The 27,429-nt window shown below is 44.3% G+C and overlaps 2 protein-coding genes across 7 annotated transcripts in view; one reads left to right on the top strand and one right to left on the bottom strand.

The window, feature by feature from the left end:
* Positions 1–621, bottom strand: part of DNAI1 (dynein axonemal intermediate chain 1) — a 60,080-nt gene extending 59,459 nt beyond the window's left edge. The window contains exon 1 of the mRNA XM_058695053.1: positions 372–621. Within this exon, the coding sequence (XP_058551036.1) occupies positions 372–401 (30 nt within the window). The 5' untranslated portion in view covers positions 402–621. The remainder of the gene's footprint in view (positions 1–371) is intronic.
* A 152-nt stretch (positions 622–773) lies between these two features.
* FAM219A (family with sequence similarity 219 member A) overlaps positions 774–27,429 on the top strand; it is a 55,702-nt gene continuing 29,046 nt past the window's right edge. For 2 of the 6 annotated variants that reach the window (XM_058695072.1, XM_058695075.1), the window contains exon 1: positions 781–1,199. In XM_058695072.1, coding sequence (XP_058551055.1) covers positions 1,173–1,199 — 27 coding nt within the window. In that variant the 5' untranslated portion in view covers positions 781–1,172. Of the gene's footprint in view, positions 1,233–27,429 lie in introns of all 6 variants that reach the window. The other 4 variants (XM_058695071.1, XM_058695074.1, XM_058695070.1 and 1 more) reach the window with 4 other exon arrangements.

A 27,429-nucleotide genomic window follows, 5' to 3' on the forward strand; every position in this document is an offset into this window, starting at 1 on the left:
CGGCTGGAAAAAGAATTTCTTTGGGACAAGAATGTAAGGGCAATGAGGAAGGTATCCGTGGGAGTGGGGGTGGGAGGTAAGACAGATGGACTGGTCAGGACGGTCTGTGGTGTGACTGGAGAGAGGGAATGGAATGGTGAGGGGAGGACAAGTGAAAGGAAAGTGGGAAATAGTGGATCAGGGGCAGTGTGTGAGAGAAAGCTAGGATTAGAGGGAGAGAAAAGGACAGGGTTAGAGGTCAGTGGAAACACAGGCAAGGGGTCACACAGAGAGAGGTTAAGGGTCAACAGGGAAAGGAAAATGAAGGATCAGTAGAAGATGATCAGTGTCCTCAGAGGTCATTGGGAGAGGGCAGTCGGGGTGTGTGGTACCTGCTTACGAGGCGGCTGTTTATGGGGCATCTTGGAAGAAGCAGGAAACACCTCAACACTTGGAACACCTACAAAATACTCTCTCGCCTGAGGATTAGGAATGTGTTTGTCCCCTCGATCACGCACAGGAAATCCGGATTCTCTTTCACTTCAATTCCCAGTTGCAGGGGTTCTTTGGGGACAGCAGTCGATGTGGGTCCCCGCGCCCTTGCAGTATAGAATCGGCTCCTCCCAGACGCGGTTGCCCAGCAACCAACCTTTAGCCAAGGCGCAGGCGCCTCTGACGCCCCCTCCCGGCTCGAGGGAGAGGCGGGGCTGGGCGCGCGGGGAATCTCCGGCTCCACTAAGACCCGCCCCCTCAGGAATAAAACGACCCGCGGCCGAGCGCGTTAGAAACTCCTGCATGTGGGCGGGGCTGGAGCACCCAGGCACCACCTCCTCATGAATAATGCAAGTCCAGGCGGTGTCCCGGACCCGGAAGTGGAGTTGCCGAGTCACCGCAGTGGCTGAGCTGCTGACAGGAGGCGGCGGCGGAGGAGGAGGCGAGGCAAGACCTGCGGCTCGGCCGGGCCCCAGCCGCGGTAGCACTAAGGCAAGCCCACGGAGCCACGCTGGTCTCAGTCAGCCAGCGAACCTCCCACCCCTCGCCCACCCCTCCATCTGCCCGGACGCTTGCCCGCCCGACTCGTCCCGGGCGGCCTAGGCTGCACCACCCACCCGGCTACTGGGGCCGCCGCCCCGCGCTGTCCCGTCGGCGTCCCTGGCCGCGCCCGGCCCCGGGCCCGCTCGCCCGCCGGCACCATGATGGAGGAGATCGACCGGTTCCAGGTGCCCACCGCGCACTCGGAGATGCAGCCGCTGGTGAGGGGGCGGGCGGCGGGCAGGCCAGGACCGGGAGGGGGCGCTGCCCGAGGGGGAGGAAAGGAGGGAATCAGGCTTTGGTGGCTGTGCGGAGGGGGCGCCTTGGGATGGAGCAAAGGGAACCTTGAAATCGCATCGCCGGGGGAGGGGGACTTGTAGGACTAGAAAACCGTAGGAGAATGAGCGGGGTGACAGCAAAAAGGCATGTAAGGGCTTAGGGCATAGTCAGCAGAGACAGGCCAAGGGAGCAACGGGGAGGGCCGTCGGGTGGAATGTTTGGGGCACAATGGTGTACACCGCTAGTGGAGGCCCTTAGCTGGGAAATGAAGGAAACTGTCATAGGGCACCGCCGCGGCCAGGCCCAGGGGCTGGGATGAGAGGTGAGGAGCCGCTTAGCTTTAGAGGCCTGTGATGCTCAGCGCGGGGGAGGGGGCCAGGGAGCAATTAGGCTAAAAGGGACTGGGAGTAGGCTTGCAGAGGAGGGAGCATGCCTGCCAGTTTGCTGGATACGGATGGGAATTCAGGCCTGGGCCAAGGACCGGTGGGTACAGGGGGTCGGTGCAGGACCTCTGAATTATGTTCTTCTGAGGAGAGCGCAGGCAGTCTAGGCTGGGGGTGCTAGAGCTGGAGTGGAGGGGGAGAGAGCTCGGCGGCGAGGTGGAGAAACAGGGGCGCGGATGAGAGAGCTCTGGAATCGACGGGAGAGGGGGCGGGGTCGCGCCGGAGCCTCCAGTGCCCACCCTTTCGAAGAGCCCCCAGCATCCTCGGCCTACGTGCTTTGAGTCTTTGCTGGGCGCCCATCCTGCTGCCTGTCCGCGGTCCGGGAGTCTGGGAGGAATGATGTCATCGCTGCCGGCGCGGAGGGGATGGAAGGGGGAGGGCGACGCGGGCGACCGAGGCCAAGCTTAGGGGAGACCATGCCCTATGGCCACCGCTCAGGGGGGATTACCTGACTGGCTTGTACGACCGGCGGTGGGCAGTGGGGCGAGAGGCGCCGCAGCGGCCTAGCCAGCTGGTATAAGGAGAGGGGGAAGGGAGGGAGTGCCCCGCTCTGTTCACTTTTCCTTCTCCCTTCCTCCTTGGAGCCTGAGGGGGAGCTGGAAGGAGGCAGGGTAGGCCAGGAACCTGAAAGGCGTGGATGCCCTATTCTCTGAGCTCTGCTGGAGCCTAGCAGAGCTCTCCAAAGCTTGAAGATCTGGGGCTCCCTAAGGCTCCTCCTTGTATGTTAGGTGGGGAGGTGAGGAGTATGTTCCACATTTGGGCCCCTAGACCCCTGGCTAACAGATGAGCTTTGTAGCTTCCTGAGTAAGTAAGCTGCCCATTACAGCAGACCAGACAGACTTTGTCAGGGACCCATGACCAACTCTAAGCCACACCTTTTGGGGGATGGTAGAGAGAATCATTAGGAGCCACCTAGCAGGAAATGAGCCCTTTTCCCTTTTTGATACTACTTAGTTCTAGAAGCCCAAACAGAAGCTCTACATAAGTATACAGTATTAAACTGGGGAGAGAGATGCTGATGGACTTTTTTTTCCTAGGCTGATACCATCATTGGAATATTTGGGGGCCAGAAAATCCTGGTGAGAAGTCTGTCCCATGAACTTGAAGAACTTTAGGCTGGTTTAAGAGGACATTCTTTTCTGGATTATCTTTCCAACCAACCTGGCTTGTCAAATTAGATGGCCCTTCCAGTTCTAAGCATCTAATCGAGAACCAAAAGGGATGATGGATGAAATAGGAGGGAAAGGAGGTCCAAGTTAGTCATGAGAAGAAAGCAATGAGTTGGTTCTTGCCTCCCATCTGGGGTTCCTGAGAAGGTAGTCAATAGTTGTCCAAGGAAAGGGGGGAAGGAATGAGGTCACAAGGCTTTCTTAGTTGTCCTTGGTACCTTTGTTATTGCCTGAAATTCCCAATGATAGTTTGAGTAAATAGTGACCCCAGAAGACTCCTAAAATGCCCTGGTCTGTGTGACTCTGGATTAGAAGTGCTTATGCGAGGAGGCACTTATCAGAAAAGCTGTGGTTGCCTTCAGACCCTTTTCCTGAAGGCTAAAGGAGTCCTCTGTAAGAGGATACTTTGTTGAGGTTGATGAGAGTGATGGGAGTGGCAATTCAGTAATCCCCCCCCTTTAGGGGCACAGACATTGCCCTGTAGATTTCTGCTTCTTGACCTCTGTTTCCAGGTTGAAATCTAGAGGATCCCCAGAACTCTTTAAATGCTCTGTGTATTATTGAGACTAGCAGATTCTTGTGTAGCATTTCTGAAAGAGCCTTCATTGCAGGGCATAAGGAATCAAAACAGTATACCACAAAAGAGAAGAGCAAAGTGGCTCTTTAGAGGTATTTGAGTAGACCATAAAAACTAGGGTCCCAGGATCAAACTCAACTGTGACCTATTTATTATTTATTGAGACCTCTAGGAAGTCTCTCCTCTCCTCTGGATTCAGTTTTCTCATTTATGAAATGAAGACAAACTATCTCTTTAAAATTTAAGCAATAGCTCTTCACTCTGTCTTCCAAGGAATATCATAGGGAGTTGATATCACTGATTTAGCTAATTCATTCACCAAATATTTATGTAGTATCGTCTCTGTTCCAGATCTTATACTAGGTATTGGGGACACAGTGGTTAGCAACACAGACACAGTTTGGCAGAAGTTTATTGTTCATGCTTACTCCTTCAGTGTGGGCCTGCCCCTCTGAGGGCAGAATAGGGGCTGTCTCCTTTAGCCCTAATGGAAACAAGGCAATGCTGGTATTAGCTTCACTGCTCTTTTCTGGACCAAGCTGTACTGATAAAGGCCTATCACAGGGACTCCATCATTTAAATAACCCTCCCTCACCCAGTGTGGTGGAAAGAATCCAGAAGGCATTCCTTACTTAAAAGGCTCTTCTAGGGAAGAAGATTTTTCTTTCTTTTTTTTTTTTTTTTTTTATTTACTTGAAAGAGAACCTCAGGCTTGAAAAGGAGGTCTAAGAGAGTGGCAGGAGCTGGGAGAGAAGGCACAGCCAGCAGATCTGGGTGTTTCCAAGGTGCTAATTTAAGCATTAGTTCCAACTAGTGGGAAGAAGAGGAAGAGATCCCTGCCCTGTTGTTGCTGCTGCTGTTGCCACAGCTGCGTGGAGCCTCCTGTCTGGGGTGGGAGTTTGCCTGAAAGGAATGGCTTCCTTTCTTTTCCCATCACAATTATTTAATTGGCCTGGCTGCATCTCAGCAGCTGAACCAGGCCTGGGCCTATCACTGAGAGCTCCCCAGGGTCTCTTCCTGTCTCCTTATGAAAGGAATGAGAATTGCTCTTGGATACCTAGTCCCTGTGCTCCACTCCTGCTGTGTTCATCTCCTAGACAATCCTGAGTGTTTCTGAACACAGATTTTCCAAAGAAACTTTCAGGGATAAGTACACCTTGTACTCAGTTTTGTGTCCAAGCCACACATGCACCTCACTGATCTAGGGAAGCTCCCAGATATCCAAGGCTCTCTGTTGAGCAGTTGGGTTGGATTTGGGCTGTTGTTTGTGTGAGTAGCAGGGATAGTCTCTCTGGCCCTATTTGTCTGTTGGGCTGGTTGGTGCAGCCTCATAGTCTATGTCTTCTCTTTGGCTTCAATTGGAAAGGAAGAGATTTGTTGAGGGGAAAAAAATGGAGTTTTTAAGGACTTAATTATGTCAGGCAAAAATCTTACCTCCTGTGCTCTCAAAGACCTAAGAGACAACCAAAAAAAAAAAAAAAAAAAAAAAGCATATGGCACCATATGGGGTCTCTGTACGCCTGAAAGAAATGCTAGTCTGTCCTCCTTGAAACCCATATTATCCATTAACTCATTTGTTTAGTTCATGAGCATATGCTCATTTCCAGATACTTTAAGGATAGAGACAAATGAGATTTCTCCAGTAGGTGGCCAGGAGAAGGATGGGCTCAAATAGCTATAGGAAGCTCTTAGATATATGTCAGGAAAGAGTGGAAATCAGCGAAGGGTGCCCCTGAGTAATAGTGGCACCTCCCTTGGAAGAAGATGAGGAATGCTGAGGTTTTGATCCTTTGACCACATGAGTTTGGAAAGATATCTGAGGCTCCTCTTGCCTCTTGACACTCATGGATGGGGATGGTCAAGATAGTACTTCAGTGAGTAGGCCACAGTAGCTCCTGAAAGTAGCAGAGAGAACATTGTAAAGAGAGCAGGAAGCCACTAAGGGAAACTGACCCATGTGTATCCTGTGGTCTGGGAGCCTCAAGTTACCTTCTTGTGGTCAGATGGCTTTTCAGTTTAAGAGTAGGTTCTCCTAGTGGGTGCATGCGGCTTATGACCCAGTAGTACTTCTCAGGTTTTGGGAAGAGGAACACCCTCTTCTCTTTTCCTATATTGCAAAGGGAGGATCAGATTTGCTCAGGCCTCCACCTTCTCCTTTACTACTCCTCTCTTCAATCAACAAACATTAAGAACTTACTTTCTGCCAGATGTTGTGTTGGGCTTGATAACACAGATTCTTGATTCAGGAATACACACAGTCAAGATGGCTTGAGGTACTATGGGTAATTAGCACTGCACGAAGTAAGAACGATGTCAAGCAGGGCCAAAGGAAAACAGGAAGGGCTCTCATCAAGTGATCAGGAAAGGCTTCACAGAGGGGACATTGCTGAACTGGCTCTTAGAAGAAGACTAGCAGCTTGGCAAACCAATAAGATGAGGTGAGGGTAAGGGTTCCAAGCAAAGCGCATGGAGGAAGAAACAAAACCGTGCATTTGAGTGAATGAAGGGTTGTAATTAAGGGAATAAAATGGTCAAATTTGAGTTTAGGACTATCACTCCAATTCTGGATGAGAGATGGGAGGTGACATTGGAGGCTGGAAAACGAATATGGAGGTGGTGCAATAATAATCCAGGCAAGAGATGATGAAAGCCTACGCTAAAGCAGAAAGAGAGGAGGGACACATATATAGATCCTAATACAGCAGAATAGGCAGGATATGGTATATGTCTGAAGTTCTGACGGAGAGGTCGGGAGTCAAGGATGACTCTCAGGTTTATGGCATGGATATCTGGAAGGCAAGAGGCACCATCACCACCCCAGGAAATTGTCGTGGTTTGGGAGGTTGGGTCTGTGTACCTCTTGGCTTCAGGGACTGCTTATATGGGAGAAGTCTGCTGTTTTCCTTTGCTCTGCTGTTGAAACTGCATTCTTGGGGTTATGAGGGACCCAGAAGTCCTGGGGCCAAAGACCAGAGTGACACTGGCCCCAACAGCCTCAAAAAGGATACTAAGACATGTGCTCACCTGCCAGTAAATACTTTTCTCCTGAAACCTGCTTTGATGAATGCAAGCGAATTGGTGGCAGTAAGGAGTCATGGTATTTTGTTGTTGTTGTTTTCCCAGCAGCGCTTTGATGAAGGAAAAATAAAATCCTTTGTTGGCTAAGAGAGTTCTTTATTTTGCATTTTCTGGCCTGGCCTTTTAACATCACCCTGGTTAAGCTTATAACAGTTTACTCTCTACTTGGTTCAGCTAGACTCTTTCACTGACTTCTTTTAGAATGGGTGTGTAAGTTACCGCTTCACTTGCAAGAGTCAGAATGGAAAAGGACACATACCCCCCTTCTCTGAGACCAGCCTGGAAAGCTGCACTTGGGAGAGAAGCAGTTTCCAGGCTGCTATCTTCCAGGCAGGGTGTACCAAGGGAGCAGGCTTCTAGAGTGAGATTGCTCGGAGGTGACTTGTCTTCTTAAAGGCCTCAAGTGTAGTCTCAGTTGGCAGGTGCTTCCATGGGCAGCTGGGTGTTAGGCTGAATCATTTCCAGCCCCCAGCTGCCTGCTGCTTTTGACTATTGCCCATAGTGAAAAGAAATGGAAAACAGAGCCTTCTTCACTTGAACCTGATTCACCTCAGGCACCCCCTCCCCTACTTGAAAGGGCAGATGGAGCCTTGTGTCTGGAAAGGATGTAGGAGACTCAGCTTCTTGGGCTTAGCTGCTTCATGCCTTCCAGCAGACCCTGGGAGAACAGGTACAGGGAGCCCCAAAGAGAACTGGAAGAGGAGAATCAGACTAATAGCAGATACTCAGAGATGCTAGCTGAAGCAAGAGGCATGGCTCAACAGGCTCTCAAGTCATTGTTTCCTAAGGAGACTCTAGTGGGAAAGTGGCCATCCGGGCCAGAGAAAGGAAGGAAGGAAGGGGGCAGAGCTGGGACCAGCTTTGGATCTAGCTCTGCTCTGGAGTTCAGAAATTGGCACATGACCCAAAGACTTCACTGTGGGGCAGCCAGATGAACTCCTTGACTCTAGGAAGGGACTCTGGAGTGGAGAAGCCCACTAGAAAGGAGGCTCATGGGGTCTGGCCTGGAGGACCTTAGACAGGGACCAAGTAGGAGTTCCCTCTAGGTGGTACATTCTTAGGAGCTAGTTCAAGCAGATATGTCATTGCATTTGCTGTTGCTGCTATTGTTATTTAGCAATGCCAAGTTGAGTATCAGGTGGTTCTTGAAGGTCAATTTTAAGTTTCTATAATAACAATGATGTATTTATGTGCATAAGACGGGACTAATGGCCACAAAGGGTGTTCTCTGACCATTCCAGCCCTGAGAAACGTAAGTATGACAAAAGGCCACACTCAGGCAGAAACAAGCCCAGCTACTGTGGTACCTGGCCTGGTTTTTCCTGTTTTCGTCACCAGACTTTGGCTGTCCTAACCAGAGTCCACCCCATCTATCTACAATACCTGAAGGGATACTTTAACTAAGATTTATTGAATTAACTGCATCTGAATCATGGAGTAAGAACCATACATATTTTACTATGTAGTTAACTTAAACATAATTATCTACAAACTATAAATGATTTATAGTTCCCATAATAATTTCCAGTTTTATCTTTGTAAAGGAATTGGTGAAGCACTTAGCGAAGCATGGCTTAGACCAGCATTTTCTATAGTATAATTCTTAGAAACATTGGTCCTTTGAGATACTTTATGGGGGAATAAAAAAGATCTATAGACAAATTCCTTTGGGAAACACTATACACTATCCCATCACAATGTTTACTAGTGTTTTAAAGGCTCTGAGAAGTTCTGCAATAAAGAAACCTTTCCAGCTTTGTTTAGCCCAATGTTTCTCAAGTTTGTGTATCTATGGTAATTTTTTAAAAAAATATTTATTTATTTTTGATAGAGAGAGGGGAGTGTAAGTGGGGGGGGGGGGGCAGAAAGAGAAGGAGACACAGAATCCGAAGCAGGCTCCAGGCTCTGCGCTATCAGCACAGAGGCCGATGTGGGACTCAAACTCATGAACCGTGAGATCATGATCTGAGCTGAAGTCAGACACTTAACTAACTGAGCCACCCTGGCACCCCTATGAGGCCTTTTTTCATGTTACATCTATTAACATCCTACAGAACAAATGTGGTTTATGGAATACTCTTTGGGAAATTCTGTCTTAGAAATTAGCCTCTTTTTTGATTCAGTCTAGATTTGTAGTATTCCCAGTTCTTTTAAGTCTCTTTTATAACCCACACCATTTTATCCCATGCTAGTCTGTAATGGGATGTTGCGGCTTTATGTCAAGGTCTGGACTTACTGCCATTAGTAGGAAGTTCTTGGTGAACTTTGGTCAATGCAAAAGCAAATACCTAGTGCCTCGTTTTTCTCATGATAATACTAAAGGCATTTTACTTCCTTTCAGTCCCTCTACTAAATGTTGGTCTAGTGAAACCAGTATTTTTACCTTTAACTTTTTTTTTGACAGCTTCATTGAGATATAATTCACATACTGTACACTTTACCCATTTAGTACTTTACTTTTAATCTTTGTGTGGTTGCTGCTTGCCTCAATTCTGTTTCTTCTTTTTACCTGTGGGCTGTGCTCTGCCCTTTTGTGTTGTGCTAAGCAGGAGAAACTATAAAGATTATAGTCATCAGAAAGAAATCTCTCATCAGAAGGAATCCCATCTCAACTGGGATTTAAGCTGAAAAAGTGATTTCCTGATTAGGTAGGGTACCTCAGTACTTCCTCTATGGTACCATTAAATGTGCCCCCTGGTCTTAGCAGCTCAAAAGGCATTCCCGAATAATCATTTTACACTCCCTACTCCATGGGCTATATAAAGCATGAATGATAAGCAGGTTTCACCCCTTGTATCAATGTCCATTGATCAGTAGTGGCTGTCTGGACCATGTATTAAGGTGGATTCTGAAGCAGAGTTCTGGGTCAGTGAGAATGAGTGATGTGGTTGATTTTCCACATCTGCCATGGTCTTTAGCGGGGGAAGCATAATTTCTGCTTGCCATCCTGGCAGCCCTGAGGCCTGAGCCATCATAGTTATCCTAGGCAAAGAACACAGGAAAGGAAGAATCTTAGAGATGTTAGCCGGCTCAGCAATCTGTTTCACAGAGGGGCTGCACTCTTATGATATGGCTCTCTAAGAAATGAATGGAGACAATGGGATAGAATAGAAACCCCAGAACTAGACCCACAAAAGTATGGCCAACTAATCTTTGACAAAGCAGGAAAGAATATCCAATGGAAAAAAGACAGTCTCTTTAACAAATGGTGCTGGGAGAACTGGACAGGAACATGCAGGAGGATGAAACTACCACTTTCTTACACCATTCACAAAAATAAACTCCAAATGGATAAAGGACTTGAATGTGAGACAGGAAACCATCAAAACCCTAGAGGAGAAAGCAGGAAAAGACCTCTCTGACCTCAGCCGCAGCAATTTCTTACTTGACACATCCCCAAAGGCAAGGAAATTAAAAGCAAAAATGAACTATTGGGACCTCACGAAGATAAAAAGCTTCTGCACAGCAAAGGAAACAATCGACAAAACTAAAAGGCAACCAACAGAATGGGAAAAGATATTTGCAAATGACGTATCGGACAAAGGGCTAGTGTCCAAAATCTATAAAGAGCTCACCAAACTCCACACCCGAAAAACAAATAATCCAGTGAAGAAATGGGCAGAAAACATGAATAGACACTTCTCTAAAGAAGACATCCGGATGGCCAACAGGCACATGAAAAGATGCTCAACGTCGCCCCTCATCAGGGAAATACAAATCAAAACCACACTCAGATATCACCTCATGCCAGTCAGAGTGGCCAAAATGAACAAATCAGGAGACTATAGATGCTGGAAGGATGTGGAGAAACGGGAACCCTCTTGCACTGTTGGTGGGAATGCAAACTGGTGCAGCCTCTCTGGAAAACAGTGTGGAGGTTCCTCAAAAAATTAAAAATAGACCTACCCTATGACCCAGCAGTAGCACTGCTAGGAATTTACCCAAGGGATACAGGAGTACTGATGCATAGGGACACTTGTACCCCAATGTTTATAGCAGCACTCTCAACAATAGCTAAATTATGGAAAGAGCCTAAATGTCCATCAACTGATGAATGGATAAAGAAATTGTGGTTTATATACACAATGGAGTACTACGTGGCAATGAGAAAGAATGAAATATGGCCCTTTGTAGCAACGTGAATGGAACTAGAGAGTGTTATGCTAAGTGAAATAAGCCATACAGAGAAAGACAGATACCATATGTTTTCACTCTCATGTGGATCCTGAGAAACTTAACAGAAACCCATGGGGGAGGGGAAGGAAAAAAAAAAAAAAAAGAGGTTAGAATGTGAGAGAGCCAAAGCATAAGAGACTCTTAAAAACTGAGAACAAACTGAGTGTTGATGGGGGTGGGAGGGGGGGGGAGGGTGGGTGATGGGTATTGAGGAGGGCACCTTTTGGGATGAGCACTGGGTGTTGTATGGAAACCAATTTGACAATAAATTTCATATATTGAGGGGCGCCTGGGTGGCGCAGTCGGTTAAGCGTCCGACTTCAGCCAGGTCACGATCTCGCGGTCCGTGAGTTCGAGCCCGGCGTCAGGCTCTGGGCTGATGGCTCGGAGCCTGGAGCCTGTTTCCGATTCTGTATCTCCCTCTCTCTCTGCCCCTCCCCCGTTCATGCTCTGTCTCTCTCTGTCCCAAAAATAAATAAAAAACGTTGAAAAAAAAATTAAAAAAAAATTTCATATATTGAAAAAAATAAAAAATAAATAAATAAAAACTGAGAACAAACTGAGGGTTGATGGGGGTGGGAGGGAGGGGGGGGAAGGTGATGGGTATTGAAGAGGGCATCTTTTGGGATAAGCACTGGGTGTTGTATGGAAACCAATTTGACAATAAATTTCATATATTAAAAAATATATAAATAAAATAAAATGAGGCAATACATGTTCGGTGGCAAAAAAAAAAAATGAAATGAATGGAGAAAACTGATCTTTCCTACCCTCATCTTCAACATGGATTTTTGAACTATTGACCTTATATAAAGTTAATAATCCTTTGGAAATAGATAGGCCAAGCAAGAGGAAGTAACCTTGACTCTGCTGACCGAATAAGGGGAAAAGAGGCAGATTTAGGAAAAAACCTCGTAAGTATCATATAAGCAGTTGGCCACACTTCAGATGAAAATATAAGCCCTTGACTAAAGGAGCAATGAGAAGGAATAGGCTATAAGATGAGACCCTTAAGCCAGCAGTTACTGGAGAGGAAGGGCCCTACTGTGAACTGTACAGCCTTAGCACTCTCTTTTTCCCAGGCTAAATAGAACCTGCATTTTCCTCCTACCCCATTTTCCCAGAGACTGGTTTCCACATCTCCAGTTATCCTGGCTGCTGTAAGTGGATACTTTGAGGTTGTCATCCCTGGAACTAGACCTAGACCTCCTCATCTGGTCTGACTCAGACTACTGTGGGACCAGCCGCAATCCATAACATTGATAGTGTACTCCTATTATTATCAGTTGAGGATTCATGATCATCTTTAATAACTGTACCTACTGTTACGTTGAACTCAAGATACATCTGAAATAGGGTAAGCCTTTGTCTTAGCAGTGTAGAATCAAGGCAAGAAACTGGGGTCACATGTTGGGCTAGGCTGGCTGCTAATACAGGTAAGGATTCACTGGAGCTAGTGAGATGGTGGTTTCATATTTATTAGAAACTATGCCACAGGGCACCTGGGTGGCTCATTCAGTTAAGCATTTGACTCCTGTTTTTGGTTCAGGTCATGATCTCACAGTCATGAGATCAAGCCCTGCATCAGACTCTGCACTGAGCAGACCCTGCTTGGGATTTTCTCTCTCCCTCTCTCTCTCTCTCTCTCTGCCCCACTCCTGTTCTCTCTCTCTCTCTCTCTCTCAAAATAAATAAATAAATAAATAAATAAATAAATAAATAAATAAATAACTTAAAAAAAAAAGAAGCTATGCTACATTTTGTAATTGATTCTTACTCTCAGAGAGGGAGCTGGCTGGATTCAGCAATGTGGAATTTGAATCTAGGTGAGGCTGTGTGATTGTGTAGGCTAGGATAGACCTTCAGAAAGCTAGTGCTTATATGGACAAAAGACTTCATATAAACCTACTATGTGACATGGCCATGAGCAAAGGTAACGTGCTGTTGAGCCGCATTCAGGTCCTAGGAGTTCAGGTCCTTGAAGGTGACAGGTCAGTGCTATCTGAAGTCATATATTCTATGCTGATGCCATTATTCAAGAGGGGAAGTGATTGGAATGAAGAAAGGAGTCAAAACCATATTACGTGAGAACAGTTGGAAGAACTGAGGCTGTTCAGCCTGTAAAAAAAAATATATATATAGTTGCAGGGAAAGCATTTTAAGATTTTTAAATGCCTAAACTGCTGGAGTTAAGAAAGGAAAAACAGTTAGACTTAATATTCACAAGGAGGAACCAGGGCCTTTGGGTTGGGAGCATAAACATGCTTCTATCTCTGGGCTTCATTGCCTCCTGTTCCCTGTGGTAATGGTTCTCAAACTGGGGCCAGAGGCCACGGCACCTGGAAAACATGTTGCTCTTTGCAAAATGCCACACTAAAGGAGGAGCTAGGAACAACACTCTAGCAATAGACGTGGCTCTATTATGTGTGTGCAATATAAACATGCCTAAAAAATCCACTGTGGAATTTAGCACGAGCAGCAACCTTCCTACTTTTCTGTTAATATGTGTTTGCTAATCTTTCCTGTCTTTCAAGGCCTATCACAAAAATGCCACATTCTTCATGCATCCTTATCTCTTTTTCAATAAAGTATGAACTCTCCATTCTACCTGTCCTGTGGCCCTAATACATTCTCTTTAGAATTTGAAGTTTATGGTTGCAATTATCCTTATTGTAAATTTCTTTCCTTTTTTTTAAACTTTTTTTTAAATGTTTATTTTTGGCAGAGAGAGAGACACACAGAGCATGAGCGGGGGAGGGGCAGAGAGAGAGGGAGACACAGAATCTGAAGCAGGCTCCAGGCTCTGAGCTGCCAGCACAGAGCCCGACACGGGGCTCGAACTCACAGACTGCGAGATTGTGACCTGAGCCGAAGTCAGACGCTCAACCGACCGAGCCACCCAGGTGCCCCTGTAAATTTCTTTCTAAGGTAGATGAAAAGATGTTTCCAAAGTACCTGAATCACCTTGTGAAGCGGATTGGGAAAGTCATTTTTGCCCATTTTACAGATATGCAAGCAGAATCCCAGAAACGGCTTGGCTATTAAACAGCTGGAGGTTGGCATGGCCAGAACATCCTGACTCCCAGGCCCTTGATACAATTTGGGACCTAATTAAATTCTTCATCAACTTAAACTTCTCCACTTGCTTTTGAGGCATCTACACTAAGTTTTGCTCCTCGTGGCTGGCCATATTTTCTACCATTCATGCCAACTTTCCTTGTGATAGGTCTAACCAGGCCCCTCACCTCCTCTTGTCTATTGGCATCTTGAGGCCAACTCTCCCCACCCTTCTTTTAGGTTTATTTATTTAAGTAATTTCTGTACCCAACATGGAGCTCAAATTCATGACTCCAAGATCAAGAGTTACATGCCCTTCCGACTGAACCAACCAGGAGCCCCAAGACCTCCTCTCCTCTTAAGAACTCTCTCCCCTTTCCTTGTCTGCCTATCCCATCCCCACCTATCCTTCAGAAGACCATATAAACTCCCTTTCTCCAGGGGAAGTCTTCTCTGACTATTCTGGTGAGGTCTCAACCATCCCTAAAGCCTCTAAAACCTCTAGCACATAACTTGATACATATGATATCCTAATTTGGGGGGACCAATTTTATGTGCCATGTTGTGAGTTGCTTTCATGAAACAGAACTACAGAAGAGTGCAACTGGTTTCTTTAAAGATGAGTACGAATGGAGAGGATATTAGGAGGTGATTCTAAGGAGGGGACCTAGTAGAGACCCAGAGGAGAATGAGTAGGTGGGAATTAATGAGTGGAATAGAAAGTACATGTAGAGAATTGTGAGAGATTCAAGGGGATAGATGAATTGGGGCTCTCATTCATTATTCAAAAAATACTATTGTTGGCGGAGGGGGGATGCCTGGCTGGCTCAGTCAGTAAAGCATGTGACTCTTGATCTTGGGGTTGTGAGTTCAAGCCCCACATTAGGTGTAGAGATTACTTAAAAATAAAATCCTATGGGGTGCCTAGGTGGTTCAGTCAGTAAAGTGTTTGACTCTTGATTTTGGCTCAGGTCATAATCTCATGAGTTCGTGGAATTGAGACCCATGTCAGGCTCTGCACTGTCAGCATGGAACCTGCTTGGGATTCTCTCTCTCTCCCTCTCTTTCTGCCCCTTCCCTGCTCATGCACATGCACTCCTTCTCTCAGAATAAATAAATATACTTTTTTTAATCTTAAAAAAGTACCATTGGACATTTGTTCTCTGTAAGACACTGTACCAGACACAAGGAATAATGTGATGAATACAGCAAACATGGTCCCTGCCTATATGAGCTGGAAGTCCAGTAGGAGCGATAGATACTAAACAAATGAAGTGTGCTAACAAAATTACAATAACAAACTATGACAAGCGATGAAAAAGACAAGAACAAGATAGCATGAGAGAGAATAATAAAACCTCCCACATTAGACTGGGGATGTCAGGTAAGGCTCCAATGAGAAAGTAATGTTTGGGATCCAAAATTTATAAAGAACTTCCCAAACTAAACAAATAATCCAGTTAAGAAATGGGCAGAAGACATGAATAGACACTTTTCCACAGAAGACATCCAGGTGGTCAACAGACACATCAAAAGATGTTCAACATCATTCATCATCAGGGAAACACAAATCAAAACCACAATGAAATACCATTTCACACCTGTCAGAATAGCTAAAATTAACAACACAAGAAACAACAGGTATTGGCAAGGATGTAGAGAAAGTGGGAACGGTCTTGCACTGTTGATGGGAATGAGAAATGGTGCAGACACTCTGGAGAACAGTATGGAGGTCCCTCAAAAAGTTAAAAATAGAACTATTCTACAATCCAACAATTGCAGTACTAGGTATTTTTACCCAAATAATACAAAAACACAGATTTGAAGGGGTACATGTACCCCAATGTTTATAGCAAAATTATCAACAATACCCAAATTATGAAAACAGCCCAAATGTCCATTGGCTGAAGAATGGATAAAGCAGATATGGTATAGGGGCGCCTGAGTGGCTCAGTTGGTTAAGCGTCCAACTTCAGCTCGGGTCATGATCTCACAGTTCATGAGTTCGAGCCCCGCGTTGGACTCTGTGCTGACAGCTCAGAGCCTGGAGCCTGCTTCAGATTCTGTCTCCCTTTCTCTCTGCCCCTCCCCTGCTCATGCTGTGTCTCTCTCTGTCTCAAAAATAAATAAAAACATTTTTAAAAAGCAGATATGGTATTTATATACGATGGAATATTACTTAGCCATCAAAAAATATGAAATCTTGCCATTTGCAACGATGTGGATGGAGCTAGAGTATATTATGCTACATGAAATATGTCAGTCAGAGAATGACAAATACCATATGATTTCACTCATATATGGAATTTTGCTTAAGAAGCAAACCAGATGAACATGTGGGAAAGGGGGGGAAAGGGGGGCGGAAACAAGTCATAAAAGACTCTTTTTTAAAAAAATTTTTGTTATGTTTATTTATTTTGAGAGAGAGACAGAATGCGAGTAGGGGAGGGGCAGAGAGGGAGACAGAATCTGAAGCAGGCTCCAGGCTCTGAGCTGTCAGCACAGAGCCCAGTGTAGGGCTTGAACCTACGAACTGTGAGATCATGACCTGAGCCTAAGTAGGACACTTAACCAACTGAGCCACCCAGACACCCCATAAGAGATTCTTAACAACAGAGAATGAACTGAAAGTTGATGGAGGGAGGTGATGAGTCGCTGAATTCTGTTCCTGAAACCAATGTTGTGCTGTGTGTTAACTAAAATTTAAATAAATATTTAAAAAGAAAAAAAAAAAGATAGGGCACCTGGGTGGCTCATTTGGTTGAGCCTCTGACTTCGGCTCAGGTCATGATCTCGCGGTCTGTGAGTTGGAGCCCCAGTTGGAGCCTGCTTCAGATTCTGTGTCTCCCTCTCTCTCTGCCCCTCCCCCACTCATGCTTTGTCTCTCCCTCTGTCAAAAATATATAAACATTAAAACAAAATTTTAAAAAGAAAGAAAGTCATGGTTGGGGCACCTGGCTAGCTTAGTCAGTAGAGCAGGGGATTCTTGATCTCAGGGTTGTGAGTTCAAGCCCCACATTGGGTGTAATGATTACTTAAAACTAAAATCTTTTTTTTTAAGTTTATTTATTTATTTTGAGAGAGAGAGAGAGGGAGAGAGAATCCCAAGCAGCCTCTGCACTGTCAGCACAGAGCCTTTTGCAGGGCTCAAACTCATGAACTGTGAGATTAAGACCTGAGCAGAAATCAAGACTCAGACGCTTAACCGACTGAGCCACTCAGGTGCCCCCCCAAAAAAAATCTTTAAAAAAAAAATCTAAAAAAAAAATCTTAAAAAAATAAAAAGTAATGTTTGAGCTCAGACCACAGAATGAGAAGGACCTGGAATCCATGACAAGGAGTGACTTGCTACATGTTCTCTGGTGGGGTGGGGGCTCCCAGATTTGGTAGTCTGAATCTCTTACAAATTGACCTTTCTCCATCCTCTCCCTTTACAGCATTAGGTAAGTTTTCAGGAGTAAAGGACATAGAAGAATGTAGGAGGGCTGGTCCAGCCTGTCTCTCATAGGTAGCAGAGCTGATGACTGTGCTGCTAGCTTTGTTGTGAGACTGGAGGAGCTATTAATGGAGTTGTGATGTGTGACATGTAATATTTAGTGAGCAACTTGACTGTCCCAACGAAGAGCTCCTACCTGAGTCTTCCAACATTATATGACTTGCACACATCCTCCTGGAGATGGAAAAAAATATCTGGAGCTCTTGGAGGGAGGAAAGAGTGCCAGCCTGGATGTCTTGTTCTCTGTGGGTTAGGCACGGGGTTCATATTCTCCTTACCACGAAAGTCAAATGCTACAAGCTATTCTGTCCAGGGGCAGACCTGACTCCAGTGGGAAAGCCAGCAGCCACACTGGCATGTAGATTGCAGCAGCTAGTGAGAAGGGCCTCTACTGGGCCTCTTACAAACTCCAAAGGTGTTCGCTAAGGATTTCAGCTTCCAGAAAGTCCTCTCTGCCCTCAGCTGTCCTGCTGCTTCCAGCCCTGGCTCAGAGGATATCATAAGCTCAGAGAAAGGCCAAGTGGGGATAATGATGTGGGAAGGTGGTGGTGGTGATCAGTGGCTTGGGAAAAAAGAGGAAGAATTATGTGGAGTCAGGAAGGGAGACTAAGTTGGGAGGTGATAGTCAAGGTAGTAAACAGCGGCACCAAAGGGAACCGGTCAGGAACCATCTATCCATCTCCCTGTCAGCTTCCTAATGGAACCTCATGTTTCAGATCCTTTATTTGCCAAGGGACTGAACTATAGCAGTGAGGCAGTCTCAGGGAACTCCTACAAGAATTGGCTTGTGTATCCTTGAGGGGCTATGGAGATGAGGGTGACCTACTGAGGGGCACTGGCCTCAGGGCAGGAGCTGTACACAGGTGTGGTAGAAAGTTGGCTGGGTACATTCTAACTTTACCACTTTTGTTATGACCTTTAGCCAAGCTCCTAAACTCTTTCAGGCTATTTGTAAAATAAATAAGATCACGTACATGAAAATGAACTGCAAATTACCCTCTCATTTCTGATCTAAGGGTTGATGGCAATTAAGGGGTTGGTGTTTTCCATTTTTTGGTCAGTGGTTCCCAAGGGAGCTTTTATAGGAGAGGGTGAAAAGATGGCTTATTCTTCTCATCATCAAATGAGGAGAGCCCCTGGCCTCCTTGACAAGGCCATGATGAGACCAGGCTAGAGATGGAAGTACTCTGTGCTCCCATTGATTGCCAAAGGGGTTCCATTGACTAGAGGAATCCTGCTCTGCCCCTCTGTACCATGACTGTTTTAGAATTCTTTTGGCAGAGTGGGGCCTTCCTGGAAAGCCCCAGTACTGATGTTAGAGGAGGATGTCCTGCTTCTGTTTCAGCTCCCATGGGCCAACTTTCAGGGCCCAAGAAACAAATGAAAATGTCCACGTTGCTACTATTCTCCCCAGTGGGGACTTGAGAAGGTAGTTTCTAGTCTGCAGACCTTCAAATTTTAAAAATGTTTTGCTATGGAAAATCTCAAGCATATGCAAGGTAGAGGAAAAGGTAAAATGAATTCCCTAGTACTCACCCAACTTCACCGATGATCAACCCAGGGCTAACCTTGTTTTACCTATACCCCACCCCCTAGATTACTGTGAATAATTATTTCATTTATAACCCTGTCTGTCTCCTATATTTCTGAAAACTGGTAATTATATCTCAAGGTCTGATTAGATTCAGATTCAACTTTTTTGTGAAGAATACTTCTGAGGTGTGCTGTGTACTTCCTAGTGCATCACATCAGGAAGGAGGTGCAGGACATATGGGTTGTCCCACCTTTTGTGAAATTCAGATTAACTAGTGGTATAGTTAGTCTAATCTCTCCATCACAAATGTTGCCTTCAGCCTTTCACTTAAAGTTTTGAGCAACCATTGCTGGTCATTGCCTCAGTCCATTGTCTAATCAGGAGTTTCCTTTACATATGCACAGCAAAGAACCCCTGTCAATGTTCTGCCTATATCCCCCATAGGTATTACAGATATCTCTAGGCCTTTCTCCTTTAGGCCCTACTTTTTCTATCACTGCCCTTATCCTATACCATCATTTCCTACCTTATCAGCCCAAGATGTCCCTAGAATGTCTTCAGACCACAGGTACTCACCCTGCTTCATGAACGCTTATTTGGAGTCTCTTCTCACTGAGGCAACACTATCTCCCCCACGAAGCTTCTGCATCTGCTCTCTGTGAATCCTGCTAGACCTATGCTTGACCATGCTAGAGTGTGGAGGCAAGTCTAGTGTTTTCCTCCTCTGGGAGAGAATTCAGCAGGGGCTGGGTTTATTTTACCTTTCCAGGGATTTCTAAGCAGCCTTCTTCTATGCTGAAGACAGACTTTCTCACTTGTTTCCTGAGCTTCCTGCTCCAGCCTGGGTCCTGGCAAGGACCCAGGCCTGATTTCCTGTTTAGCTGGGCTGTGGGCTGTGAGAAGTTGGAGGAGGGGTGGGGCAGGCAGCTCTAGCAGCTCTAGCAGCTCTAGCTCTTAGGACCTTTTCGCTTTCCAGCCAACTTTAAAAAAATCTATGAGAGCAAGAACACAGCTATCTCCTTCTAGTACTTTAGCATTCCTGTGCTGCTCAGGATCTTCATTCTTAGTTTCTCCCCTTACAAAGGAAAGATTGGAAGACTGTACACTCTGTGCGCATGTGCCTCAGACAAACACACTGTATATACTATGGGTGCTGTAAGCTAGCTAACCAGGAAGGCACATAGAGGTTGAGAGCTTCTTCCTGCAAAGCTGAACCTACCTCAGGGCCCTGCCCCTGCCCACAGGAGTGCTGTGCCTCCAACCACCCCATCTTAGTAGCTATTGATGCCTTAGTCACTAGCTGATGGGGCAGGGAATCTGAGATGTGGAGGCTGGCTAGGGACCTGGCTATGCAGCCACCAGAAAACATTAGGAGTTCTGTAGTGACAGCCTGTCACCAGTATAGGATTTCTTATGAGAGTCTCACAGCCCTGAATGTCCCACTCACATTCCTCTTTATCCCTAGTTCTTCCTTGGTCAATGGTTTTGAGAAGAGACCTGTTGCACATTACTTTTTTGCTCCCTTCTCCTGAATGGCCACAGCAGGAATTGTGTGAAGCCCTATCCCTTTATCCCCATGAAAGGAGATATCAGAGGAAAGTGTTGCCAAGTAGTAGGTATGCCCAGTACAGCCCCTTACATTTCAACAGCTTCCCCCTTGCTTAACTTGGCCTGCAAAGCCTTATGTCTGGTTCCTGACTTCTTCTCCAGCTTACCTCATACCACATTAACCCCAATCACTGCATCCAACCTTACTGGCTTTTCCTCCATTTCTCTGATGTCCCAGACTCCATTCTGTTTTAGTGCCTTCGCACATGTTGTTCCTTATGCCTAGAATGTTTTCCCTGTACCTTCTACCTTTTTTGGTTGACTCTTACTCATCATCTTTCAGATCTTAGCTCAGCTATAATTTCATCACAGAGGCTTCCTTCAGACTCTAGACTTTGTCAGTGGCCTTCTCCTTATTTTACTTTTTACATTTATAATTTTGCATATGTTTGTATGAGTATGCTATTCATATGGATCCTTTTGAAGGCCAAGTTTCATGAAGGCAGAGATCATATCTACTTTTACTTTCCATTATGTCTCTTGTGCCTCGTAAGGTGACTTACACACAGTAAAAATTTACTAGATATCTGTCGAATTAATTAATTAAATCTTCTTGTTCCCTTTATTTAGTAACCTCATGTCACATCTTACTATTATATTCAACCTTACACCCTGTGATGTGTGCCTTGCTGTTTATGGGCACTTACTGTCAGGGTACACACATTTTATTTAATCCCGTCCACAATATGAAGAAGGTATACTCTTTTTTTTTTTTAATTTTTTTTTCAACGTTTTTTATTTATTTTTGGGACAGAGAGAGACAGAGCATGAACGGGGGAGGGGCAGAGAGAGAGGGAGATACAGAATCGGAAACAGGCTCCAGGCTCCGAGCCATCAGCCCAGAGCCTGACGCCGGGCTCGAACTCACGGACCGCGAGATCGTGACCTGGCTGAAGTCGGACGCTTAACCGACTGAGCCACCCAGGCGCCCCAAGAAGGTATACTCTTAATCTACAAAGAAGGCAAGTGAGACCCAAGGTCACACAGCTAATAGATAGCAATGCCCAGATTCAAGCCCAAGTGTGGAGTCAAAGCCTGTGCTCTTAACCATAACACTACACTGCCCCCTTTTGGCAGTTTGGAGAGTTATCACTGGCCTTTTTCAGTCACTACTAGGTCCTGGTTAATTTCAACCCTGATTATTTCAATCAATACTTTTTGGAACTTACAGCCCTAAAAATCCATGATCCAGTTTCAGTCCTTCTGCTTTTGGGCCAGGTTGTGGAAGTATACAGGGAAGGGAATTCAATCTGTAGTCCCCAGTGTCCAAGGGTGCATGTGTCTCGGGTCTGTTTTCCATCTGTTTTCCGTAGGACCTCTGTAGCCTCCAGGGATTAATGCAGTGTCCTATTTTAAAGAACAGAAAGTTCAGCTGTTAAAACGGCCTAATAGACAGTGGTCTGGGGAATAAGTACAGCCTGATTAAGATTCTAGGAAAGATCATTGAGATGGGGAGAGATTGTCTTTTTGTGATTTAGTCACTAAAGATAGAGCTCTGGAAATTGGCTTCAAGTATTTCTTAGGAAACAGACTCAGTAAGAGGACAATATCTCTTGCTGTTGATTAGAAAAACTCAAGTTAGTATCCCAAGCTCTTTTTTAGTGGCCAGGGAATTCTAACACTGGCCCTGTAAAGAGGGTAACATTACATCCCTAGAAGGAAAAGGGATGTTGGAGTGCCTGGGTGGCTCGGTTGGTTAAGCATCTGACTCTTGACTATGGCTCAGGTCATGATGCCAGGGTCATGGGATTTAGCCCATGTTGCACTCCATGCTGAGTGTGGAGCCTGCTTAAGATTCTCTCTCTCCCTGGGGTGCCTGGGTGGCTCAGTCGGTTAAGTATCCATCACTGGATTTCAGCTCAGGTCATGATCTCACAGTTCATGGGATCAAGCCCACATCGGGCTCCAAGCTGAGAGCTTGGAGCCTGCTTGGGATTCTCTCTCTCCTCTCTCTGCCCCTCTCCCCACTTGCATGTGTGTGGGGGAGCTCTCTTTTTCTTTCTCAAAATAAATAAATAAACATTAAAAAAAAAAAAAGATTCTCTCTGCCCCTCCTCCTCCCCTAAAAAAAAAAAAACAAAACCAAGAATGGTAACTCACCAAAGATCATATAATCAGCTATCCTTAAAACTAATCTAGGTCTTTCTAACTTCAAAACCTGAGTATTCCCCACCTCCTGTTGGGAAGTACTGTATATATTGTCACAGCCTTTCTGGGAAAACAGCTGGCAATATAATGTGTGCATACCCATTGACCCCTTCAAAAATTCTACTTCCAGGAATTTATTAAACTAAAGAAATAGGGGCACCTGGGTGGCTCAGGTGGTTAAGTGTCCATCTCTTGACTTCTGCTCAGGTCATGATCTCATGGTTCATGCGATTAAGCCCCGGGTTTGGCTCTGCGCTGACAGCATGGAGCCTGCTTGGGATTCTCTCTCTCCCTCTCTCTCTGCCCCTTCCCCATTCGCACATGCACACACTTACTCTCTCTCAAAATAAATATAAATAAACATTAAAAAAATAAATGGATAAGTGTATAAAGACTTTTTTATAAGATATTATAGTAGCTATAAATTAATAGTAACAATATTATAACATTATATTACACTGTTGTAATAGCTGCAACATAATAATGGGTGGGGGGAGAAACAACATAAATCTCCATCAATGGGAACTGATTAAATAAATCATGATACATCCATCCATCCCACAACATATGTATAGGCAGCCTTTTTTTTTTTTTTAACAGTTAATTTTAAAATAAGTTTTTTAAGTTTATTTATTTGAGAAAGAGCACATGAGCTTTAGATGGGGAGGGGAGAGAAAGAATCCCAAGCAGGCTTTGTGTTGTCAGTGTGGAGCCCAATGTGGGGCTCAAACCCACAAACTGAGATGATAACCAAGAGTCAGACACTTAACCAACTGAGCTACCCAGGTGCCTTAGGCAGTCTTTTAAAAGGAGGAAGAGATAAAATCCAATATGGATTGACATGAAAAGATGTCCAGATATATATCTTTTTTTATTGTGTTAAAATGCCTATAACATAAAAGTTACTATTTTCATACATCATTTGGAATGTGGATGATATGATTCATCTATGCCTACCCAGAAGATATAGCATTTACTTCATAATTCCCATATTTTTCAATCAGGTATGCACATCAACAAGTTGGTGAAATGAATTGGCTATGGAAATGCTGCCAGATACCTGGATGCCACCCGTCTGGCCAGTCTTGTTCCTTCTGGGCACCCCAAGTTTTGAATGGACTGGCCATACTTCACTCAGTTCTTCTCACTTCCTTCTTAAGTTCTATAGAGCTCTGTAGCTTTGGGAAGGCAGGCATTTCTTTGAAAACAGAATGCCATCACACCAATTAGATACATTTCTGTTTCTTATTTCCTTTTTAGAGATCTCCCACAGTCTCACTTTCACCACTGGGAAGCAAGGGAACAAAATTATTCTCACATTGCCCAAGGTAAAGCCATGATCACTGATGTATCAATATTCTGAGTGGTTCTCTTTGGCTTCTGGCCTTGCTCCCATTAGTGTTGCTGCTTATTGTGGTTTTCAGTATGGCCTTTTTATGAGGTAAAGTAGAAAAGGGGTCAGGAAACTTGGGACCTAGCCCTGGCTAGGGGACTTTAGGAGAGCTGATCAGCTTTGCAGGGTTTCCTTTTTTCTTCTCTGTAAAATTGGGGTAAAGAATAGATGCTGGATTTTTAGGGCAGTGAAAATATTCTGTACGATACCATAATGATGGATACATGTTATTTTACAATTGTCCACACCCATAGAATGTATAACATCAAGAGTGAACCATAATATAAACTTGTCTTTAGTTGATTATGATGTATCACTGTAGGTTCATCAGTTGTAACAGATATACCACATGGTGGAGGATGTTGGTAATGGGAGAGGCTATGTATATGTGGGTATACATAGGGGGTATACAGGAACTGTCTGTACCTTCCCCTCAATTTTGCTGTAGACCTAAAACTGCTCTTCAAAAAGATAAAATCCTTTATTTTTAAAAGATATACTATTTCTATCTCTTAGGATTGTCAGATTTAATGAGATAATAAAGAAAAAGTTTTGAAAGCATAAGTTGCAATGCAAAGATAAAGATCTATATTTTTCTGGATTTAACCTTTTCTGACTTGCATTGTAAACTCTTAAGAGGCATGTCTCGAAATCTGTTTCCTATGATGTAGCAACTTAATAGGGAGATAGAGATACTGAACAATCAGGAAAAGCCACTTCATTCTATTTTTTATGTTTATTTATTTTTGAGTGTAGGGGGAGGGAGGAGCAGAGAGAGAGGAAGACAGAATCTGAAGCAGGCTCCAGGCTCTGAGCTATCAGCACAGAGTCCAAAGCAGGGCTAGAACTCACAAACCGGAGATCATGACCCAAGCTGAAGTCTGATGCTTAACTGACTGAGCTGCTCAGGAGCCCCCAAAATCCACCTCATTCTTAAAACCAACCTGAGGAAAGCAGAGGGCAGAGGAGAGTCAGATACTCATTTCTGTTTTAACCACTTAGGTATTGTTTTAATTCTCCCCATTGAACATGCCTTACTTTTGTAAGTTAAAGAAGCCAAGAAAGACTTTTTAATGGTGGGGCGCCTGGGTGGCTCAGTCAGTTAAGCATTTGACTCTTGATTTCAGCTCAGGTCATGATCTCATAATTCGTGAGTTGGAGACCTGCTTCAGGTGCTGTGCTGACAGTGCAGAGCCTGCATAGGATTCTCTTTCCTCCCTCTCTCTCTCTTTGCCTCTACCCTGCTTGCGCATGCATAGTTGTGCGCCCTCACTCTCAAAAAATAAACTTAAAGTTTTTTTAATGGCTTAAAATGATGTAGCTAGGGCTAGATAGAAATTGGAAGTCATCTGCACATAGAGCTAACAGCTGCAGCAAAGAGAACAAAGGATTTAGAAAGATAAGCAATTGGAAAAGCAGCTAGATTGTCAAATTGGGCCATATTATTAAAACTATCGAATGTTAGGTCAAGGAGTTTTTAAGTAGTGGGAACCACTGAAAGGTCTTGAACAAGGGAATGTTGTAATCAGAGCAGTGTTTAATTTCCAGAAGAGTAATTTAAGAGTAATGCATAGGATGAGTTGGAGGAAGAAGAAATAGTTTGGGCAGATAAGTGGGTTACTCTTGAAGTGGTCCTGAAGTAAGTTGATAAGGAAGAAATTGTTACAGTAGGTTCATGATTAGCTTGCCAGAGGGATAAGGAGAAAACAGGTGGGTCAAAATGACTTCCCAGTCAGGTCAAAAGGAGACAGGAGTCAACTTGAAAAAGGTTCCAGTGGCCAAAGTTGGAACAATTTGAACAACAAAATAAATAGTGGTAGTATTGGATTATACCCCCCAAAAGAAAATATATGTGTATTAATCCATACTGGTATAAATAAATGGCTGAATAAATAAATGAAGGAGAAGGAACATTTTCAAGAATTATGATTTGTTATGTAAAAGTATTTTATGTAGAAGTATTTTTTTTTTTTTTAGAAAGAATGAGGGGAATTTAAAAATTACCTTTAGGGGCACCTGGGTGACTCAGTCAGTTAAGCATCCAACTCTTGATTTCAGTTCAGATCATGATCTCATGGTTATGGGATCAGGTCCTACGTGGGGCTCTGTGCTAACATCATGGAGCCTGCTTGGGTTTCTCTCTCTCTCTCTCTCTCTCTCTCTCTCTCTCTCTCTCTTTCTCCCTCTCCCTCTCTCCCTCCCCACTCATACTCTCCCTCTGTCTCTCTCAAAATAAATAAACTTAAAAAAATTACCTTTAGAACATCATAGTAATAATTGCTGCTGGCAAGATCCACTGATTGCTAAAACTAGTGGGTGAAACTTTAAGGAGAAACAAGATATTTGCACAGCCTATAAGAACCTCAACCAAAATATGTATTAATTACCATGGTAGTTTTAACATATATCCACAAATTCTTTGATACTCCTCCTCTAGAAAGTGGAGCTTAATTCTCCCTCGACTGTGGCCTGGACTTAGTGACTTGCTTCTGACTAATAGAGAATGGTCAAAATAAGAAAAAAATAGTAACTATAGTGGAGAAATCTGGTAAACACCACCCCAAGTAATTAAAATTAGTATCACCAGCAGTAAGTCATATACCCCCTGATATGCTGTGATACAAAGGGCACATCACTTATGTGGTATTCTTCCCCCAAATCCATAACCTCAGTCTAATCATGAGAAAACAAGGCACATCAAAATTGTTGGAATGTTTTATAAAATACCTAACCAGTACTCCTCAAAAGTCAAAAAGTCATGAGAGTCAGGAAAAGACTGAGAAACTGAGGAGACCATGGAGACATATTAATGAGAAGCAATATGAAACAGAAAAAGGGATATTAATGGAAAACTGGAGAAATTTGCATAAAGTCTATAGTTTAGTCAATACTATTGATTTGATCAATGTAGATTTGATCAATGTACCACGATTATTTAAGATGCTAACATTAGAGAAAGCTGGGTGAAGAATGTACAAGGATTCTCTGCACTGTCTTTGTAACTCTTCTTTAAATATAAAATTATTTCAAAATAAAAGGTTTTTTTTAATGTTTTGAGTTTATTTAACTGGGAAAGTGGTTTGTACCATTAACAAGATAAGGGTAGTCAACAGGATGAACAAGGCTGGGGGGCACAGCAGGGGATGACATCAGTGGAAGTCATAGGCAGTTGGAAATGTTGGTCTGGAGCTTAACAGGTCAGAGCTAGAGATATATATTTGGAGGCCAAATCCAGAGAGATATCACTTGAAATAATAAGTTTATAATATTATATTACATTTCTACATGCCAAGAGAGAACGTGTGTAAAGAGTCAGTGATCACACTGAGGAAAGGATCTATGTCTAGGGTATGCGAGGAAGAACAGTAGGGAGGCTGGTCAAAACAGATAGGGATAGGATGTTTTTATAAAGCCAAAGGAAAATAGAATTTCCAGAAATATCTGGTCAGCAATGTCCAAT

This window comes from Neofelis nebulosa, chromosome 12 (assembly GCF_028018385.1).
Source record: "Neofelis nebulosa isolate mNeoNeb1 chromosome 12, mNeoNeb1.pri, whole genome shotgun sequence".
Taxonomy (NCBI): domain Eukaryota; kingdom Metazoa; phylum Chordata; class Mammalia; order Carnivora; family Felidae; genus Neofelis; species Neofelis nebulosa.